At 48.3% G+C, this 16,423-nt stretch overlaps 1 protein-coding gene across 11 annotated transcripts in view; it reads right to left on the reverse strand.

The window, feature by feature from the left end:
- The window catches only part of Kcnq2 (potassium voltage-gated channel subfamily Q member 2), a 59,989-nt gene that overhangs the window by 28,731 nt on the left and 14,835 nt on the right, over nt 1–16,423 (reverse strand). For all 11 annotated transcript variants that reach the window (XM_031373047.1, XM_031373045.1, XM_031373046.1 and 8 more), the window contains exons 2-8: nt 10,281–10,371; nt 9,226–9,352; nt 8,719–8,894; nt 7,643–7,768; nt 5,338–5,448; nt 4,664–4,759; nt 679–773 (exon numbers count right to left, since the gene is read on the reverse strand). In XM_031373047.1, the coding sequence (XP_031228907.1) occupies nt 679–773; nt 4,664–4,759; nt 5,338–5,448; nt 7,643–7,768; nt 8,719–8,894; nt 9,226–9,352; nt 10,281–10,371 (822 nt within the window). The remainder of the gene's footprint in view (nt 1–678; nt 774–4,663; nt 4,760–5,337; nt 5,449–7,642; nt 7,769–8,718; nt 8,895–9,225; nt 9,353–10,280; nt 10,372–16,423) is intronic.

Here is a 16,423-nt window from a genome sequence, read left to right on the forward strand (position 1 = left end):
CCCTCCCCCTCCCCCCTCTCTCTTTTTTCTCTATCTCTATCTTCAGTTCAAGGTGAAGAGACAGCATCCAAGGTTCTGACTTACTTACAGCTTCGGGTCTCACTGCCTTGCCTCACGTTTTCATCTAAGCTCAAGCTTTGTGCACACAACTCCCAAGCCAGTGCTGCCACCTGTCTTCTGAGTAGTGGCCCACAGGCCAGCAGGCACTGTCCCCTGGTGGCCCCCAGAAAGGCACTTCCTGACCTTTCCTGCTTTCCAGATTTTCCTGGAGTGTCCTGTGTTTTGTGTTGCTAGGATGTGAGGGCCCCCTTGACTTTCCTAGCTCTAGACTCTCACTGTAGTTTGGGTTATTCCCTATATGCATGCACACCATAGTTGCCTTGGTCTTTGCTGGAAAACATAGTCACCTCTGTACTGCTTAATGTCTTGGAGTGCGGATCACAACACAATGTACCCAAGGAATGGAAAACAAAGGATGGGTACAAGACTAAGAAATAAAAGCCACAACACTGTAAAACAAAGAACAAAATCAATACTGTGAAATAAACCACACAGAATCCTTTGTGGAAAAAATACATATACTTGAAAACAAATACAAATGAATGGGGTTTAAAGAGCAAATGTAAATTAAAAAGCAAACCACCATGCAGGGTGGTGAGGCTGGGCCTGGCGCAGTACCTGTACATAGGGACAGTGACTGTCCGCTCGTAGTACTGCCACGTGGAGTGCAGGTCGGTGCGTGAGAGGTTAGTAGCATAGAATCTCCAGGCAGACTGCAGTGGAAAGAGGTGAGATTGTTGTGGCAGAGCAGAGTTTACCCATTTCCAGAGACCTCACCCACATAGAACTGGAGCCCCATGCCTGTCCTCATCCCGCAGGCTCAGTTTATCCTTGTGGGACAAGTATGATGCCCACAGAAGCTGGTGGGGTATGAGAGATACTCTGCCTCTCGCTCAAAGTGAGTCTGCTGTGAGCCTTGGTGATCTTCTTCCCTTCTGTCTTTCTTGACATCGAGTGGGTGACTTCATTGCCTCTCCAGTCCAAACAAGTCTTACTCCCAACCCCATGAGACCTGGGAATGGGACAAGGCTGGGAGGATTGGACTCCTTTCACCAGGCATATTGACCCAGGCTTCTTCACTGGCTTAGGCCTTTTTCCATTCTGTATACATCTTTTTCTTTTTGTATATTCATCATAATCCACACAACATGAAGTTTACCATTTTGACTCCTTTAAAGTACACATAGTATTGTGTGACCATAGCAACAATCTATCCCCAGCGTTTTACCCTTAGGGAGGTAGGCCCACACATAGACACTTCTATTCTGTTCCACCTCTCTCCAGGCCCTGGCAGCATCAGTCTTTCAGTCTCTATGGATTTGACTGTTTTGGAAATTTCCTATTATGGAATCTCACGATTGTATGGCCTGCCTGTTAGTGTCTTGCATGGAGGGACATGCCCTCAAAGCTGAGGATTGTGCACATTGTGCATTGAGCTGCATCCCTTTGGAGACTGAATAACACTTGATTGTACAGACAGATCACATACATTTTGACCATCCACCAGTGAGCATAGCTCACACATATCTTGACTGTTATGTGCACTATAAACATGGAGGATCACCTGTTTTGGGTCCTAACAAAGGAGTGAATACGTGGGAAAGGCAACAATGTTACATGTCATGTGGATAACAATGTGGGCTACAATGTTACATGAAACGTGGGTAACAAATGTTACCTGTCTCCTTTCTTTTCTAGTTGTTTTTGTTTATTTGGTTGTATTTCCCTGTCCCTTCCTTTTTTCTTTTGGTGCCAAAGGTAGAATCCTGAGCCTTGCACATGTGAGACAAGTGCTCTACCACTAAGCCCAACTCTGATTATGGTTTTCTGAGTGGTGGCTACATCTTACATCCCACCAGTGGTGTGTGAAAGTCTAGTGCCACTAAGTTCCCACCAACGCTTACTTTCCATTTTTAAAATTTAAACCATTCCAGCAAGTGTCAACTGGCATTTCATGATTTGATCTTCATTTGTCTAATGGCATCTTTTCACATGTTTGTGGCCAGCTGTCTTTCTTCTTGGAAAAAAAAAATGCCCATTCAAGCTCCTTGCACCAAAACCCTCTGGGTTGTTTTTCTTTTGTGCTTGAGCTACTGGGGTTCTTTATATATTCTAGATATTAAGCTCATTTCCAAACCTTTCTCCCATTCTATGGGTAGTCTTGTCACTCTTGAATGTCCTTTGAGGCACACATTTTTAATTTTGATGATTTCTAACTCTTTTTGTTGTTACTTGTGTTTTGGTGTCAAATATAAAAGATAAAAACAATAAAGCTTGCTTACTTCTAAGTAATTTAATAGATTTAGCTCCCCTCTTACCCCCCTCCCCCTGCCTGCAACATCTCACTATACATCCCAACCTAGCCTCAAACTCAAGAGCTTCTCACCTCAGCTCCAAAGTTCTAGCATTACAAGTAGGCACCATAAGCCTAGCCAAACAACATCTTTTTTTAAATTAAAAATAGGGAAGGTTGACACATATCTATTATGCAGAACCTCAGAAGCTGAAGCAAGAGGATCACATGAGTTTGAGGCCAGCCTGGACTATAGAGATTCTGTTACAAGCAAGCAAGCAACAACAACAAAACAGGTCTCCAGTTGCCTAATACCATGTGTTGAAACAGTTCTCATTAGACAACTCAGTGCCCTATCTGAAATCAGTTGACACATGGGCTCATTGTTCTACTGGTGCACTTGTCCTTATATGAGAACTACACTCTTTTTGTTGTTGTATTGGTTTTTTTAGATTTATTTATTTAATGTATGAGTGTTCTATATACATGTATACCTGCATCCCAGTACAGATGGTTGTGAGCCACTATATGGCTGCTGGGAATTGAACTCAGGGCCTTTGGAAGAGCAGACAGTCCCCTTTTTTTTTTTTTTTTAAAGATTTATTTATTATATGTGAATACATTGTAACTGTCTTCAGACACACCAGAAGACAGTGTCAGATCTCATTATGGATGGTTGTGAGCCACCATGTGGTTGCTGGGATTTGAACTCAGGACCTCAGGAAGAGCACTCAGTCCTCTTAACCGCTGAGCCATCTCTCCAGCCCCCAGACAGTGCTCTTAACTGCTGAGCCATCTCTCCATCCAGAGAACTACACTGTTTTGATTGTTGCAGCTTTATAATAGATTTAAAATCTGAAAGTGTAAGAGTCTCCATAATTTGTCCTGCTTCAGTGCTGTCTTGGATATCCAGAGTCCATTGTAATTCCACAGTCACCTTAGGATTAGCTTTCCCATTTCTGCAGAAAGAAGGTGAAGGGCACTGGATCTGCATGCCAGTGTTTGGGAAGAACATTTTAATGAGATTATGTCATTCAGTCCCTGAACATGAGATTTCTTTTTACTTACTTTGGTCTCCATCAATCTTTCAATAACATCAAGGACTACATGAGATCCAGGCTGGCTAGGCTGACTTCTATAGAACACTTTGAGGGCACAGGGCCTGGTACCTCCTCTTAGACTATGCCTCCAAGTATTTTTCTGGTTGGAAGCCAGAAATATAACCAGGTGATAATCCTCTTGAAAAACCGGTTTTTCTACCCCTGCACCTACATGAGGGCTCCTGGGGTCATTGCTAACTAAAGCTTTGGCCCCAAATATGTAGAAAAGTCATCTTTGCTCAAAGGAAGACTCTTTGATCAACTTCTACTGCAATGCCTTCACCTTGTGGTCATAGGTTATAAATGGGTTGAAGATGTCTTGAAGCTCTGGGAAGCACTCTGAAATTCACAGTGGGGAAACTGTGTAGGCAAGACAAATAAGGAGGCACAAGAAGAGCTATGCTATTGCTCTTTGGTGTTAGTTAGACTCACACAGGGTGCTGCTGAATGGCCTTTGAATATATAGCAATGGTACTCAATTTATGTATGCTGTTCCCTGTTAAACCCTTCGGCCCCATGAATATGCAGTTGTTTTATTTTTCAAATGGGCATTCTGTTCTTTTTTTGTATATTTTGAAATTACAAAACAATATCCATATGTTTTATGGTGAAAGCTATGCAGTGCAGACACAAAAGGAAGCTGGATCCAAGGTTGAGGCTGTCTTTCTTTAAAAAGAAAGACAGATACAAGGCCAACTCCAGAGTCCAAGAGGAATCTCTGTCTTCTCCATGCACATTCAGGTGGCCTGCAAATCCCACCTACCCCTAAATGGTAAGACCACCTGAGAAAGCATAGAGCAGGGAGGCACAGTGCCCACAGCTCAGGCTGTGGAGCCACTTGCTACCAGACTCTCAACCTCTCTAAGCTGTGGGTCTCACAGCTGCAGAATAGGTGTGATGAGACACCTACCTCACAGGACACTGGGAATGACCTTGATGGTTCCTGAGACAAGTATGACCTGAGCCAAGTGGCCACTGGGGATAGATCATCCAGGATCAGTACCATGAGTCGCTAGGAGTGACCTCAGATGTGTAATCTATTCTTATGCTGAACACAACCTTGTTTTCCAAACACAGGCTATAGCCTATCCATAGACAGAGAAAAGCATGCTACAGCCATTGTCAGTGCCAAGATCCTAATGGGCTCCCTTCTAGGTGAGGTGGAATCAGAACTCTGTTAGGTTAGTCCCTAACAGAGACTAAGGCTCACCTGGATCAGACCTGCTGCAGGGTTCCGCCTTTTCTCAAAGTGTTTTTGCCGATGCTGTTCTTGGACTTTCAGGGCAAAGCCGGATCCCAAAATACCCTGCAAGTCACTGAGTTCAGACCACATCCTGGGACCATACCCCTCCTCACCCTTGCCTAAATACTTGTGTTTTGTGGGTGCACCTTCCTACATCCTTGGAAATCTCTAGCACTTCCAGACCTGGGGAACCTCTGGTTAGCAGAAGGCAGTGCCTAGTGATCCCAATCAGGAGCCCTCCCAACCTGCTGTGTCCACAAGGCAGCTATAGACAGCTGCCTTCTGTCAGCCCCAGTGCAGCAGTCAATATACCCATCCTATTCTGTATGTGGTAAAGGAGGACCCCCCCCCACACACACACTATCTAGAGTCATTCAGATGGGAAAGCCACAGAAATCAACAGAGCTATGTGAGAAGGCCTGATCTGAAGATACTAGAAGTGTGCCTAAGGAAGCTACAAGCATCTAACCCAGAGCAGCCTCACTCTGGTCTAGTATGGGGCTTCTGTAGCGACTGTGAACCCCATAGAAATCTGTTCCTGTCCAAGGTCTTCACAGTTCACAGGTAGGCCATGGTCAAGTCTTACGGGGATCCTCTAAGACCCCTAACATCCCCAGAGCAGGAAGGCACGCAGGACTCACAGCAGGAAGAGCGAAGAACGAGACACCAATGAGGGTAAATGTTGCTGCCAACAGCCTCCCATTCCAGGTCTGAGGGTACTTGTCTCCGTAGCCAATGGTCGTCAGGGTGATCTGAGGGGTAAGGGACTTTGGTCACATGAGCAGGCTGGCAATGGCCTACCACAGAGGTTACAATCCCAGGCCAGATGTCCCTGCTCAGCCATGGGAAGTTAACCCAAGTAGTTTAGGGGAAGCTGGACACTGATGGCCGCTCAGACTTCGGCTGGACCTACAGGAGGGCCATCCTTCCTACATCATCCATACTAGAGCAAAACAAGGCCAGGATCAGCATAGGCTGTCCTTTATTACACAACCCCATCAATCCTGAATCTTCCTTCCACACTGGAAGGAGAATCATTCCCAAGACTTCCCTAATTCACACCTGAGAGGGTAGACTACACAAGCAAGGAGGTACCAAGCAAGGAGAGCAGTTTTCATCCAGATGAGTTGCTGGCATTTCTATCCCCTGCTCTGTGCTCAGAGGAAGGAGGCACCAGTTAACTGGTAAGTACCCACAAAATCAGGGGACAAGATCAAGGAAGTCCAAGGATTCCAGGTCCACAGTGTTAGGACTCAGAAAGGCCTAGGAGAGCAGGATTCATGGAGCATGGGAGACAATCTAGGAGAAGGTTTGGCCCAGGAGGGGAGGAGGCAAGGGGTGGTGGGTAGAAGGTAGCCAAGAAGACAGATGGGCAGTAGTAAGGGGGCTGCATTTTAGAAACCCCTGGACATTTTAAAATACAAAGATTACTTTGAAACAATAAAGATAAAATGTTTGCTTCAGTTCTGAAAGAGAAGGAAGGCCTAAGCCCAAGAAAATTCTGAAGAGAATGGGCTACATCACTCTCACAGGACCCTGGGGCCAGCTGGTTACAGTTCAGAATCCCTGGGTGCCAAGATGACTTCCTCAGCAGTGCCTGGGCATACACACCCAGACAATCCAGCTGTTCCTGCTTTGTGCCTATCACACTATCTCCTCCGCCAGTCATCTCCAGCCTCAAACTCCCTTCACTCCTAATAGCCCTGCTTCTTCCCAAAAGGACATGGGGTTCCAGGCCTGTGGGCATTAATAAGATCATAAATAAACTGCCCTGTGGCTTCACCCCAGGGTGATCCTCCCCCAGTGACTCTGCAAGCACAGCACCTGCCTAGGTCATCACCTCATGGCTTGTCAGGTGACAACAGCCTCTGCCTGAGCCTCCAAGGAGTCTAAAGCAATGGGGGAGGGGCTAGGAGAAACCCATTTCTATCTCATTGGAGTAGGTTTTGGGGTTAGTGTGGGCTCCAGAAAGCAAGATCAGAAAATAGAGGCCTAGGAAACCTGTCTTCCATGTCCACTCCAAGCAGAAGTTCAAAGATAACCAATAGGCCCTTCTGGAAAGGGGCAGTGAAAAAGGACTTCTGGAATATTCTAGGCAGAGTCAAGCAAGCATGGGGAGTTTCAGGAACAAAGGCCACTTGGGTGTCAGCAATTCTTGGGGACTGCAACTAGAGGCACTGTCAACAGGCTGCAGATGACCTAAAAACATCCCAGAGAGTGTGTGTGTATGTGTGTCTGTCTGTGCATGTGTGTGTGTATGCATGTGTGTGTATGTGTGTGTGTATGTGTGTGTGCATGTGAGCACACACTCATGTACATACCCATATACACAACTTTTACATGGCTCCTTGAGTTCCAAACTGAAATCCCTGTGCTTTCAAAGCAAGTATGTAACCCACTGAGCCATCTTCACTTTGAAGTCTCCCTTGTCCCTCACAATCAAAGACAGGATTGACTGAAGATGGAAAGCCAGCAGCAAATGCCTGGAATGGTGGCAGTTGGCCTTGGGAATGGAAGGCCAAAATGACAATGTTGCCTCCAGCCTCACACTGCTCCAAAGTTATGAGGGTCATTCACACTCCTGAGCTGGGGAGCCCCAGGATGGCTCTATTCTTGTCATTACACTCAGAGCCCCAATATTCCCCCACCCTAATCTTTCTCCAACATAGTCCATCACCAAGTGGGGAGCTGCAGGAAGTAAGTGGGAGAAAGGAACCCAGTCTGTCCCCTGTCACATCTACCAACCCAAGAAGCACATCAGCTTCAGTTGTCATCATATCCATAGCCAGCCACCAGGTGTCCTCCAAGAGACATGCCCACTCAGCTCAGCCTAAAGGCAGCTAGGTCTCTCCTTCAGGTCCCAAGGGGCAGGGTGCATATCCTTAGGATAGCAGTAGCCAGAGAATGTGGAGGAGGAAGGAACAGTGACCAGTGACCAGGACTTACCAGACCCCACCAGAGTGCATCCGCATAGGTGTCGAAGTGGTCATTCTCACCCTTTTCTGCCAAGTACACCAGGAATGAGGCTAGGATGAGGCAGAGGAAGCCAATGTACCAGGCAGTCACCAACTCCTGCAAAGGCAGGAAGCATGTCATTGTCCCTCTCAGGCCAGCCTAGAAGCCTAGCATGGGAGCCCTGCCCTCAATTGTGCAGCTTCAGGGACTTGGAGAATGGAATCCCCTCCTGATGCCAGCAAGGTACAACTAGAGTAGACACTGGTCAGGGTTGGCAACAGGGCTTGTCCTGGATAATGAACAATAACTGCCGGCTGTACAATGCAATTTTCAACTGACTATTTCAGACCTGGGAGCAGAGCATCCACAGCCCTTTAAACACCCTGTCCATGGCTGGGGAAGCACATATCCCACAGCCAAACAGCTGGGGTCCCAACCCTGTGGAGATATCCTCAAGAAGGGGTGCAGGCCTCAAGAGACATATACTCAGTTCCCAACACTCAGGGTGTGCAGTTCAAAGAGGGAGAGAGACCAGGGCTCCAGGGAGGTCAACTTCCCCAGAGACCAGTTCCTGCCCCCATAAGACCATAGCTAATAAAAAGGGAGGGGAGCCCAGGTAGGATAGAGAGCATTTGAGTCGTTGAGAACATAAAGAAAACAAAAGTGTCATAGACAACCTGGCAGAAACCAGGTCTCTGCTGCTTAGGACTCCTTCAACACAGAATGTGTACCCACAGCCTCCCCATAAGCACCCTGGTCAGGAGCCACCACAAGCCACAGCTTAAACAACCCCTAAGCAGGTGACTGAGGCAGAGTATTGATCCAGGCCCTCAGAACCAGGGAGGAAAATGCTCAGCTACAGGGGCTGCCAGCTTCAGGAAGGATTGCTCACACTAAGAATAGAAAATAGCTTCTGAGGACAGGTGAGGAAGACAGTCAGTCAGACACGGGATAAAAGGAGCGGCTCATTTATATCTTGCCTGATCCGTGGCTACATCTGTGAGAGCAGCCAGGAGCCTTGAGGCCATGGTAAACAGCAGGCCCCAGGCAGGGTCAGAGCTGCTCACCTTGCTGTGAGCGTAGACCACCGATCCCAGGAGCTTCCAGGTGCCACCCCTCCGGTCCATACGGATCATCCGCAAGATTTGCAAGAACCGCAAGCTCCGAAGTGCGGATGTGGCAAAAACATTGCCCTGGGAGCCAGCAGCCAGCACAGCGATGGAGGCAATCAGCACCATGATATCTGTGGGAGACAGGCACAGATCACAGCATCTCCTCTCCAGGGCCCCCAGAGGAGGACTCGACGGCCCCATAGACAGGCAAGGTCATGTGGAGCCCTGGGAAGGGTGGTTTTCAGAGCTTACCCTGCCTACCTGTGGTGTCCAGGAGAGACTGTCCAGCACTTCTTCCCCCTCCCAAGACCTAGGCCCTGTCAGTCATGGCTTCCAACTCCAGGTCAGTGATAAGAAGGAACTTCCAGAAGGCCCTACCCTCTCACTCAGCCCACTGTGGCCAAGACAGAAGCAATTCCTTCCCCAGACCCAACTCTGGTGGGCATGTCCACCAGGCCTCACCAATCACACAGAACGGCTTCCTGGCAAACTTGAGCCTGCCCCTCCAGCCTCGATACCGGCAGCAGCAGCCCGCAGCCCAGATCCTCACAAAGTACTCAACACCGAATACCACGATGGTCACGATTTCCTGGGAGGTGGGAGGGATGCAGATGAGGACCAGGCCTTAGGAGGGATACCTCTATACATGATACTTTCGGGACAGGGATGGATAAATCCCCAGGGATCAGAAGCTAGAAATCAGAGCTTCAGGCTTAGCTCAAACCCCACAGGGCACCTAGCTCATGTCAGCCAGGATTGAATCCCTGCTAGAGCCAGATCCTCCAGGGACTTAGTGCTGCCAGCAAGTTCTGGCCTGTAGACCACCAGAGGAACCCCTCTTCTCTCCTCTCTTCTGAGCTGGAATGGGAGGCTCTCGTGTCAGTGTGACGGGTGGGCACAGCAGGGCTGTGCTTAGAGAGTTCCCAGCCATACTAAAAAGAGAGCAGGTTCCTCTAGAATACAGGCAGCTCCAGGGCAGTGGGGCAAAGTGGGTGGAAAAGCACTCTAGTGGGATCATTTTTGAAGGGCCACCTCTGTTACCAATGGCAACAGAGGAATTACAGTCTCGTTTCCATGACACCCACCCCTATCCCGTCACAGGGTTTATGTGAGTGAGCATCATGGCCTCCCACCCCTCCACCCACATCTTCTGGGGAGCACCACACATTCAGTTGGGGCACCTGAACACTGAGACTCCAGAGAGCAGGGCAGAAAGGGGGGATGGTGAGAACTGCTGGATGTTGTAATATCACTTCTAGGGTCTAGGAGGCTGGAAGGGGGTTGAGGTCTCTACACCACAATGCTGGGAGCAACAGTAGCTGTGTGTGCAAGAAAGAACACTAACTACTCTGGAGGAGACCATACATGCAGAAGGCCTGGCTCACTCAGACAGACGGTCCGGGTTGAGGGCAAAACCAGAAATGGAGGTCCAGGGGTTGGGAAGCAGACTGTGCTGCAAAGGTCCATTTCCCAGCCTCCAGGCCTTTCCCCATTCCCTGCCCAAGTGTGAGGCTTACCAAGATGTAGAGGGCCCCCTCGGAGCTCTTCTCGTACTCCTTGATGGTGGAAAACACAGAAAGCACAAGGCAGGAGAAGACTAAAAGGAACCTGCAGAAGGTGAGAGACACACAGTCAGTGGGTCAGCCGTGGTCAGTGCAGCCTGCGTCTATTAGCTAGCATGCCTGGGACTCAAGACCTTAGAGAGCCCTCAGAGCACAGCAGGAGGCCAGTCCACACCCTGTTTCCTGCTACTCAAGACTCCACAATCACACCAATTTCTGACCAGGCCCCTCTTGTCTATCTGGTTTTAGCCCAGGCAGCCTTAGCTAGTGCAAAAACAACAAAAAGATCCAACGCCACACTGCCTGCCCTACAGAAGGTAAATATTCATTTTTTTTTTCCTGGTATGCAACAATTCCTCCCTAGGTTCAGAGGCAGAAAAATTCTCTTCCAGCTAGATCGGGGTGCTGAACAAGAACTCAGATCATCTTTCTGGCCTTTCCCTAGCTGCCACGTTTTTAATTTCTCCTTCATATATATGGTGTGTGTGTGTGTGTGTGTGTGTGTGTGTGTGTGTGTGTATGTGTGTGTACGTGTGTGTGTGTGTGTGTGTGTGTGAGAGAGAGAGAGAGAGAGAGAGGAATAATTACACACACACACACATACATAAATATAATTTCCGCCTTACCCCTTCTTGACCTGCCAAAATTCTCCTGCCCTTTTCATGGCTACGTGCATGCTCTGTAAAGTGGGTTACTTTCTCTCTTACTCTATCCCAGAGCTCTGCAGAGAACAAGTGCCATAGTCCTACCACGGGTATCCAACTTGTGGCCTTTGATAAGGGCACACCAAGTGAACTAAAACACGTGGTAGGTAGTATAGCAGGAACACAACCTGCTGAGGACCACCACATCTGCATCGTATCCTGGGAGACTGGAGAAGCTGCAGTTAAATCATAAGAGGCAAGCTCTAGGGCCAGTGAGATGGCTCAGCAGGTAAAGATGTTTGCTGCCAAACCTGGGAACCTGAATTTCATCCCCCAGACACACGTGGTAGAAGGAGAAAATCAACTCCTATAAATTGTCTTCTGGTTTCCACATGTGTACTGTGTGTGTAAGGGAAGGAGAGAAGGAAGGAGGGGGGAGAGTGAGCTATAATAAAAATTTTTTAAACAGAAAAAGTAGACTCCAACACAAATGAGCCCCACATGTATACACAGGATGTGTTACGTGTCAGGAGCCCACTGGCTCTTAGGCAGTTCAAGTGGTATCAACATTTTTCTGCAGATGACAATCTGTCACACAAAATAGACACATCTAATATACAGTCATCAGGTCCTATGCATGAAGCATGCCTGGCAACAAGGCACCGAGAACTTCACATTCATCTGAACCACAAGCGCTCTTGTTCAAGGAGTTGCTTGTGCCTGCCCTCACTTGACAGCAGTTCCATTATCTTCAAAACCCACACAAATCTCTCTCTCCACCTAATGTGTGGAACTGAACACTGTCCCCACCAGTTAGGGCACTGTTTCCCTCTTGCCATTCTCTAATATCCTCTGCTGCAGGCCCAGGGAGTGGTCTATGAGAACATGCCCACCTTTCTAGTCCAGGGTTCAGGGGTGCTTATGGGTAAAAGCCTGGCTAGCTGATGCCAGCTGAGCACTCATGACCAGCTATGCCTGCACCTCTGGAGCTGCAGATGATGAAGCCCATTGCTGAAGATGATGCATTTGGATTCTGCTCCTGCATATTCGAGACCTCTGACTTTTCTAGGCTGTGAGTGGCTGAGGGTCAGGGTAGGTCTTGCTCTAAGCTCACTCACCACAATGGTGCTGTGTCTACTTTCTACCTGGCCCCAGCTCCTCTCTTTCAGACAAGCCACAATGAATGAGACATAAGCAGAAAAACAAAGAGTTAGAGATCCTGTTTAGTTGGCAGAGTACATGCCTAGAATGCACAATTTCCTGGGTTTAGCAGCCAGCAGAGAATAAACCAGGCATGGTGATGCATACTTATCATCCCAGCACTTAGGAGATAGAAACAGGAGAACCCTGAGCCCTCAAAGCTGGTCTCCACATCCTGAAAGGAAACAGCAGCCCAGTAGCCCGCTGTCTGGGTGAAAAGCCCAGGGTCACCAGTCTGGCAGTCTTAGACCCCTAAGGTCCAGGATCCACATTCCCAAAGTAGAACTGGCCCATCAGGAAGGTAACAGCAGTTCAACCAGTTCACTGATGGAGTCTGGTACATACCAGTGATTATGTCTGTCCTGTGCTATCAGCAGGCATCCACCTAGCCACCTGAGCCCAGTGGACCTGCTGCTGGTCTCACTCATAGATGCTTACTATCCCATCCCCCATTCAGCAGGCTTCTGTCACCACAGAGGGCCAATCCCATCTACACTCTCCATGATTCCAAGTACCCAAACACTGTAGACAGTCACCTATGCTATGGTTGCTGACTAAAGTATCCATCACATCTGAAAACATAGTAACACCAAGACCTATGCTTGGCCAGTGGGGAATAGTAGCACAGTCACACCAATATATACAACTGACTTTCCTGGGTAAGGAAGGGACAAGAGGATTCAGCCAGATGCCTGGAAATCCCAGCTAACTCTGTGGTCAAAGGGGAATGCCCCAATGGTGCTCTAGGACAACCATAGGCACCATTTAGAGCCAGGTGCTATCAGAAAATGTTTCTATCAGAAAACTGGAGTTGGGGTAAAGCATCTCTGAGATAAGCTAGAAACTCCCAGAAATCTATGAGGGTGACCCTAGCTAAGACGCCTACCAATAGGGGATATGGATCCTGAAATAGCCACTCCTATCACCAGGCAAGACATCCAATGGAGGAATCGGGACACCAACTTAGCCACAAAACCTTCAACCCACAATTTGTCATGCCTATAAGATGTTCTGGGGTAAAAGTGGAACAGAAATTGAGGGACTGGCCAACCAGTGACTGGCCCAGCTTGAGATCCATTCCATGAGATCCATGCCCACCCCTGACACTATTAATGTTGTTATTCTATACTTGCAGACAGGAGTAACTGTCTAGTGTAACTAGTGTAACTGTCATCAGAGAGGTTCTATCAAGCAACTGATGGAAACAGATACAAAAACCCACAGGCAAACACTAGGCAGAGCTTGGGGAATCCTGTAGAAGAGGGGGAGGAAGAGTTCAGGACACCACGAGAAAATATACAGAGTTAACTGATCTGGGCCCAGAGTGGTTTGTAGAGACTGAACCATGAACCAGAAAGCATGTATGGGATGGACTTAGGCTCTCTGCACATATGTAACTGTCATGCATCTCGGTCTTCATGCAGGACTCCTAACAGCAGGAGCAGGGCTGTCTCTGACTCTGTTGCCTTTGGATCCCTTTCCCCTAACTGGGCTGCCTTCTCTAGCCCCAATAGGAGAAGATGCACCTAGTCTTACTACAACTTGATATGCCAAAGTAGGATGATATCCATGGGAGACCTCCCTTTTAGGAGGAGAAGGGGAGGAAGAGTGAATGGGGGTTTGGGGAGATGATAGGAAAGGACTGGGAGGAGAGGAAGGAGGGGAAGCTGCAGTCAGGATGTGGAATAAGTAAGCAATGTTTAAAAAAGAAGAAAGAAAGAAAAATGTCTCCATTACCTAATATTGACCTCACCAACACCCACCAAGGACCTAGCTGCCCTACTCTCAAAATAACAGGTACTGGGATGGCACATATAGGTCAGTGAATACACCATGCCAGGGTCTGTACAATGTGCCAGCAGTATATCCAGCCAGGAGGATGGTGAGGGCCTAATTCCCTGTGTCTTTCTGAGACTGGGCCTAGAGAGATACACTCTATGGAGTTCAAAAGCTGAAAGGGAACTCCAAGAGACAAAGAGAAGACAGTATAACTTATCACTCAAATCACCAGTCAGAAGTCAAGACCATATCTCCCTAACAAGATCTAAGGATGCTCCAGGGTCCCTCACTGTACGATGTTCCAGCTTGAATCAGTGCACAGCAACAGACAGCCAGCAGCGTTCAGAGAGCATCTGTCACCAGGGTTCTCAGCTTCAGCTAAACCTCCAACAACATTGGACCTACAAGATACACAGACCTGACAATCTTTCTGGGCGTAGGTCCCAGGTCTGTGGCTCCTGAGAACATCCAACACCAAAGTCTCAAGCTTCTGCTGGCACAAACAAAGCCACGGTCACAGAGGCAGTGGCAGCAGTGACCGGCTGCTGGCACAATCAGAACAGCACAAAGCCACGGTCACATTTCAAAACTGCAATTAATTTCCTTTGCTCGTTAGCCAAATTATTCAATTAACTGAGCTCTGAAAAAAAAAACCAAGAGAGAGAGAGAGAGGAAAGAAAGTGCAGACATCTCGTTTGCCTTCTAGCACTGCTTGGGGTATCTTCTCCCAACTTGTCAGCTAGGAAGGAATGGAAAGGAGGGTGGGGGGTTAAGAATCCTGGATTGGTGATGAAAACCATGAGAAACACTGAAGGTTCCTGTAGCAGAAAATATGCCAGGACTGGCTTAACCCACCAGGCAAGGTAGGAGACCAGAGGAGGCTTCCCTGGGTTTCCTGGGACCAGACCTGCTGAGTCAGGAGGAGCAGGCTTGGCTAAGAGAGAAGCAGGGAAGGTGGGTTTTTTGTTTTGTTTTGTTTTGTTTTTTTTAACAGAAAAAGGGTTTGGTAAAAGTGAGCATGTGCTGGGCCTGGGCAAAATAGAATTCAGGATCAGGGACAGAATTCCAGGGACAGACTTCAAAAGTCGAGTATCCACAGTTGGTCCAGAAAATCCAGCCCACCACGCTACAATGTATTCCTTTATATTAAAAACACGGCTGCTGAGCCAATAAGATAGCTCAGCAGGAAATGGAGTTTGCCACCAAACCCAACGACCTGGGTTTAATCCCTGAGATCCACGTGATGGAAGGAGAAACCAACTTGACACATATGTGCATGCTTGCCTGAAAGCACATGCATGTACACACACACCAAATAAATAAACAAATTTAATTAAAATCAACTGAGGGCCAAGGTGCCAGTTGACCAGGCCCTCTCAGCTTTATCCTAAGGGTCTCTGACCAAGCACCTCAGAACATTCTGGAAGCATTTTTGAATGTGGCCGTGATTACCTAGATATACAAGGCCAGTGACTAATCTTGAGGGAATAGAAACCTTGTTCCCCAGAACACTCTCATGTAGCCAGCAGGTTGTGTATCATCCATTGTACAGAGGAAAGCCACTCTGGAGCCCTGCCACTCCAGCAGCTTCCAGAAAGTGCCACCATGGCTCCTCCGCTCCACGGTTTGTTTTTTAAGTTTTCAGAACAGACAGAGCAGATGGCCCCCTCCAGGAAGGCTGGTGCAGGGGAGGCTGCAAGGGACATGCAGGAAGAGTAGCGCCCACGCTGCTCCTGGAAGCTCAGACTCAGGAAGGAGCTCACTGTGTGACCAGGCTCCTCCCCAGGCAGGAGGCCTCCAAGGAGAGGGGACCTAGGCTAGCTACACCTCCAGGTCCAACACAACAGTCTGGCTGTCTGTAAGCACCTCAGTGACTGGCAACTGTCCTGTCCAGAACTCCCCATACTCATGTTCACTTTAGAGATGAGGAGGGGGCATTGGGGCTTTAGAAGGCTGGCAGAACTGTCACTTCCTACCATGTATCCTCAGGAGGTTTACAGCATGTTCCCCTAGCATCTATCCTTCATGATGTGGGCATTTCACAGGCTCCCAGCCTCGAGCCCCAGCATAAGGGACAAATAGAGACAGGAAAACAGGAGGTCACCCTCAGATCTGCCCCCTACTCAAAGCTCGCCTCCTCCAGGGTGAGCCATCCTATGTCAGTGGTCACTCAGCCACAGGCGGAAACTGGTCTAGGAATGCCCATCCCCCCACTTCCTGTCTTGCCATGCTGTGTGTTGTGTTTCTTGACATTCATGGCAATTGCAATGGGGAGCCAAAAGCCACCTTCTTCCCTTCTGGGGGAGGATGGAAACCCTGGGAATATTCATCCAGCATGGCCACCAGTATTCAGAGGGGCCTGGAACCATCCACTGGGACAGGCCTGGCCATCAGAGGAACTGCCCCTGTAACAAAATGTTCAGACTTGGAATTCAGCATTTTTCTTAACCATATGGAACTGAGGGACATAGGAGA

Source organism: Mastomys coucha, unplaced genomic scaffold (genome assembly GCF_008632895.1).
Source record: "Mastomys coucha isolate ucsf_1 unplaced genomic scaffold, UCSF_Mcou_1 pScaffold15, whole genome shotgun sequence".
NCBI lineage: Eukaryota > Metazoa > Chordata > Mammalia > Rodentia > Muridae > Mastomys > Mastomys coucha.